The sequence below is a fragment of the Macrosteles quadrilineatus genome, unplaced genomic scaffold, assembly GCF_028750875.1.
Source record: "Macrosteles quadrilineatus isolate MER2022 unplaced genomic scaffold, UCM_ALF_1.0 Scaffold_17__1_contigs__length_3442018, whole genome shotgun sequence".
Taxonomy (NCBI): domain Eukaryota; kingdom Metazoa; phylum Arthropoda; class Insecta; order Hemiptera; family Cicadellidae; genus Macrosteles; species Macrosteles quadrilineatus.
This window is the reverse complement of record NW_026542610.1, coordinates 1,127,196-1,133,195: the sequence shown is the minus strand read 5'-3', so window position 1 is coordinate 1,133,195 and position 6,000 is coordinate 1,127,196. Positions and strand designations below refer to the sequence as shown.

Genomic DNA, 6,000 nt, shown 5'->3' with positions numbered 1-6,000 from the left:
GAGCTCCAACCCAAAGGTGAGTGAGCGTAGCGAACGAACTTCAACCAGGACGTGATTGAGCGATGCGAACGAGATCATCTTGAAAATTAAACGTAACGGTACTTTCTTTCCATCGGTCTGTCTTAGGGGAAACCTATAACTTAGGCGATACGAAGTTCGCCGGGTCAGCTAGTATATTTATATATGTGTCCGTTAGCGCGATAACTTGAGCAAAATTGATCCGATTTTGATGAAATTTGGTACAAATGTGTAAACCTACATTTATTCAAACGAGTTCGCGAACCAGCATAATCGGACCATGGGATCAGGGGTTTATGGGAGGTTTTATGGGGTAAAAATGGGTTTTTCTCATTTTAGACCCTAAAAACTTTAAATTTCTAAATTTCTCTCTAGATCATTTTGAAGAGCTTAAAAAAACAAATAATTTAGTATATTGAAGTGTTTTTGAATGTTCATTGACTACGGAGAAAATTAAAAAAAATTGTAAATTTAAAATTCCCATGTTATTCTTATGGAGAATAAATAAACTGTTCTAGTTTGCTTGTTTATGGATATATTTTAATCAAATTTGGCAATTTGGTTTATTTCATACTAAGCTATCAATATTTCAATTGAAAAAACACACCTCAACATCTTCCCCGTAGCAGCAAACCTAACTTCTCACTAAAATTAATGTTATTTAAAAATGGAAATAAATCTGAAAATTTATAGGGAATATTTTAGTAGAAATCAAGCCGGGTAAATGGAAATTCGCTTAGTATGCAGGTTTGCTGCGACGGGGGTATTTAATTTGTTTTTGAAATTTTTGGGCCCCCCAAACCATAGTCACTCCCACCGGTTACCCGTTTTCAATTTTTTCTCAAATTAGAAAAAAAATATTTAATGTTGTTTATTTTTTATGTAAAGCCTAATTCAAGAAAGTATCAGCCAGTTTACTGATACCGTTTATTCATTTTATCAGAGGTAAAAAACAAAAAAAAGTTCAAATTTGAATCACTGTCGTGTTAACTAGGGGGTGGTCACCCCGGTACGAGTTTGGTAGGTTGGCAGCGCTGACTTGTGTTGTCAGTGCGGTGTTATCGTCATGCGGTGGTGGATGGTCGTGATTCTGGTGTTAACCTTTCCCACATTTTTACAGGCAAAGTTGTCAACTAAGACGGCAAAGGGATTGTGTATGGCTGAGGGATGCTCTGTGGTGAGTTTAGATGTTTCGTTTCTAAATATAAAATTTGTACCTGTTCTTAAATGTTTTTTAACTACAGGAAAATAATAATATTGGTGTCTCGTATTTATATTAGGATGTGTGGTTCAAAATAAATTGAAGGTTTTGAACTGAGCCCCCCACTCCCCCTTCCCCATAAGTATTTTTGTAAAATTAATCACAAACTGTTCAAACATCTAGTAATTATATACAAAATCCATTAGATGTATAATTACTTTATAGAAATCTCTGATTACTCACGTGCTTGGTTTACCATTATTTGTTTACTACAGATTTAGTTTAAATGGATACAGTACCTAAATATCCGGGAAATACTTATTACATCTACTACCAAAAGTAAACATTTTTATTTCTAGAAAACTTTTACAGTAGTTTGTTTAGGAAAGTTTTAGGTTCTGATTTCTTTAAATATACGTTTCTTTGCTTGGATTCCAAATCCGAGGTTTTCCATACATATTTTAGTTGAAAGGAAAAACTTAAGATTTGTAGAGAATATCCTTTAAACGTAGAATATATTAGATCTAAATGTATGAAAGTATATGACGAATAAATTACTAAGCATCAGCCAATATGTAATTTAATTATTGTAATTCATAAAATTAATTATTTACAATAAGTATGTTTTTGTGTGTAGATAGATTTGATTGATTAACATCTTATTATATCGCATCTCTCTTGTAGGCTACATTAATAGATGTAAAGTTTATATCGTCGAATATAAAACTTAATACCTTCTGAGCTGTAATAAAACCAGTTCAAAAATGCAAAAAAAAATGAGAAAACTACCACATAATGTAACTTTTTGACAAGATATTGTGTCAGAAAACATACATTTTTATCCCACACATAAAAACATAAAAGAATTTTAAAAGTCAAAACACCATCAAAACTACCCTACCCACTAAGGGCTTGTCCAGTTAAAATTTACAATTTTAATGTTTAAAAACCATACAAGTCCCGTTTGAATATATTGCTTCTTTTACGTTTTATTCTCTTAACGGTCGTTTTATTAAATCTATAAGAAAGAAACTAACAGATCAGTAACGTAAACGAATCAACCTTCAATGGCACTAATTGTTACATAATACAGTGCAAACTTGTGAAAGTGTAGTAAAGTACCCAGTGCAGTTGTGTAGGAATCAGCACCGACAGTTTTCCATTAATCATCAATAAAACCTTCATTTCTCGAGATTTCAAACATTGACAGACGGAGATGTGGTTCATTTTATGAAGATTTGTTATTGGAAAGTCAATGGATGGCAATAACACAAACTTAATAGGGTTCTGAGAAATCCTTAGCGAACATTTCTAGAAGCTAGTTCCATCACATTATGCAAAATGGCTGTTTTCGTTCTTATACGAATAAACGTGTAAAATGTGGAATTGTATCGTATTTAAGAGAATTGTAACATTGTTCCTGCTTCACAGGAGGATCTGTAATACTGGTTTCATAGGAAAACAATGTTTGTACAATAACGTAATTTTGTTTTTTATTCATTGAAACAAATAATCAATAATAATAATCAATTATTTAGGTAGTTGATGTACAAAATTTAATAGCTATTGATACGAGGAGAAAGTAAGAAATTACTGTATATTGTTGACCATTTAAATCCTTCTCTTTGGCATACAACTTTTATCTCTACTAAATGCTGCACACTCAAAAGAATAAGTGAAGTGTGAAGATCGCATTCCATTTATAATTTACACAAAGTAAGCAGTTGGAGCAACTTTTATGAGGCAACTTTAAACTTTTAACTAGTTTCCAGCCCTTGTATTTTTAACCAATCTATATACTGTAAATGGTTTTGTATTTTTTTCTTAAATTCATTCGACGTGTTTTTGAATGCCCGCGTTTCATATTTACTGCGCAAAATCCAGGTGTAACGGGTCATTCATTTTTGTCAAGGTGTAAACAACAGTTAAATCTTTTAAAATTTAAGTTAGCAGATTAAAATGTAAAAAATTGGGCCCCAAACCACAAAAGACTTATCACTGGAAAAACTATACATAGACATATTATATAATAATCTATAATACAATAAGTATGTTTCATAACATCCCCTTTCCAGTCGCCCTACTTGAAACCGATTTTTACGATTGAGGTGTAATTTTAAAGCTCATGATCTAGCGCACCCTGCGGTTGGCAATTTTAAAAGCTTCCTTTTAAGGCTTCGTCTCCTCACGTTTAATGTATTTTTAGAGTCCATTTACAAAGATCCAGTTATCTATAACAATCCAACTTGTCTTATTGAGCGGAGAAAGTGAAGCTCTTAAACGTCGACTCTTATGCATTTCGTAATAGGCAAACTCCTCCTAGAAGGCTGAAGCAATCATTTTCAAATTTTGCATGGTGATAAAAACCATATCGGTGAGTCCTAACATCTATATGGCGTAAAAAAGATTCTCTAAGGAATCCGCCCTCAAAATGTAATTGTAACCCTTACGGAAGAAAAATTTGACTCAAAAACAAATGCATAAGATCAGCTGTTGAATCGAAGTAGTTATTGTAACTGATGAACTGAGTTATGGTGGATATTTAAACATTAGTGGTAGGTATGGATCATAAAAATTACGTGACTAGTTCTAACCAATACTAAAACATTAACATGTGGTTTGGGCGTTTTTGAGAGTTTCATTTAAATAATAATACAAATAAGTTTGCTTTTGGAATAGTGACATTGATTCTTTATGACTTATACTGTTTTCTGTTCTAATATTATTGCTGTTAATCTTCTTGTTTTGTATTATTTAAGTGCGTGATTAATTCTTGGTTTAACTTTGAACATGATTGAATATTTTAGACATAAAGAACAAGTTAATTATTACGCGTTTTTGTATAAGTGTTCCATTATTTTCATCTCGCAATCAAAACAGTGTTATGGCTGTATAAAAAAAGTCAGTAGATATAAATGAGATAGTAAATACAACGGAATAAAAATGTTGGTGATGGCAGTGCTCTCGTATTAGCAACAACTGGTTGTGCTTCTTCTAATGTTAATTGCCAAACAATTAACTCGGCATTGAGATAGAATATACGAGATTTTATTGAAGTACAGGAGTAAAACAACCGAAATCATCAGATTTGGTCCGAAAACGTCCGTGTTGAAGTTTACGAGGAAATTTATATGTGTGGGCAGAAGCTACTAGCAATTATTAAGAAACGCTTACGTCAAGCGAAACCTGAAAACCAAGATGAAGTGTTTGTTGTCTTACTACATATATCAGTGTGGTGATGTGGCTCAGTTACTACCGCTGCAAGATACCATCAGGTCTTTCTTTCAAACAAGTGGTCGACTTATACACGTGACGTTTTTTATACGAACACATTCAAAAGTAGGTATTTATGAACTTAATCTACTAGAGCGCCGGAACCTTCCTTTGACAGTCTATATTTATTCTATTTGTCTATCTATATAAATAAAATTACAGTTTTGTCTGTACATTGCGTAGAATCTTGCAGTTTTTTTGGTTATTTTTACGTTTTATAGCTTAAGTTAGCCAAAACTAGTCTTATCTCAATTTATGTCTGTCTGTCTGCCTCTCTCTCTGTCTGTCTACTGTCTGTCTGTCTGTCTGTCTGTTATTCTGTCTGTAACGCCAAAATGTCAATTTACCCGGCCTAGCATACGGCTCCTCGCCTGCAGCGTGTGCGCCGTAACTACACGTAACTGCGAGCGGCACATCGCGGAACCTTTCTTTGACAGTCTATATCTATATATATAATTCCGTAAGTCAAAATTTTGTAAAGAAATTGTGAGTGACTGGATGGGAGTGACTGCATGGGGTTTAATTTGTTTACATCTTTTGAAATTTAAACAGCTGTGCCACAGATTTGAAAACAGTGATCAATACACGCATTTGGTTTACTTTTAGCCAGTCATCTATGAAATGTATACTATAATAAAACTGAAATATTGAAGATTAGTCGGAAAAACGTCTGCATTCTTTGTTTATATTTAAATCATATACTCAAGTTTCATTTTTTCATGCTTTTACGTTATTGTCGTGTTAAAGGAATAAACGACATAGAATAAATATTCTGTATAAATAATCAAAGAGTCGAAATTAAATCTAACTTCTGTTTTGTTTTTATTTTTAAATCATATGTTCAAGTTTATTTTAAATGATGTTGTTTTCTTTATATTTCTACACATTTTAAGGTTAAGGTTGTGTAAATATATACAACTAAAATAACCTATAAATGTTATTGGTTCTAAAATGGTGTATTTGCATTCCTTCGTAAGTAAATTTTTTTAGTGCAGTGAATATACAACGTAGCGTAGAGTAATCATATTCGATCATACTTTTATAAAATCACCAGGGATTCAAGATGTTTTGGTATGTAGGCTGCTGGATATATATTCTTTTCATTATAAGTACTGTAATTAATATGAACGCCAGGGGAATACCACAAAGGCGGGGAACTGTTCATAGGAATGACAGTGCGCGTAGGAGAGCTCTTGCTCTGTTGTTGTTTACTCTTGTAGATAATGACGAACTTAATCAAGATATGTTACAACCCCTTTTTAGGAGACCCATGGTAGACGAGAGAAATGTAAAGATCCATGATGCAGGATTATTGGACCAAGAGTGCATTCCATGTAGTGCTCTTCATTTTAGAGAAGAACTAACGAATAATCATTTTATGACATGTTGCCATAACGGACTTATTAACCTTCCTCAGTAAAAAACTAATGTAGAACTTAAAAGTTTGTTTGAAGAGAGCCCACAACTGTATAAATTCATTCGACAATGCAACAGTGCGATGGCTTTTG

At 32.9% G+C, this 6,000-nt stretch overlaps 1 protein-coding gene across 1 annotated transcript in view; it reads left to right on the top strand.

Annotated features, from left to right (window-relative positions):
• The first annotated feature begins 1,084 nt into the window (after nt 1-1,084).
• The window catches only part of LOC129005209 (uncharacterized), a 121,245-nt gene continuing 116,329 nt past the window's right edge, over nt 1,085-6,000 (top strand). The window contains exon 1 of the mRNA XM_054434042.1: nt 1,085-1,195. Within this exon, the coding sequence (XP_054290017.1) occupies nt 1,085-1,195 (111 nt within the window). The remainder of the gene's footprint in view (nt 1,196-6,000) is intronic.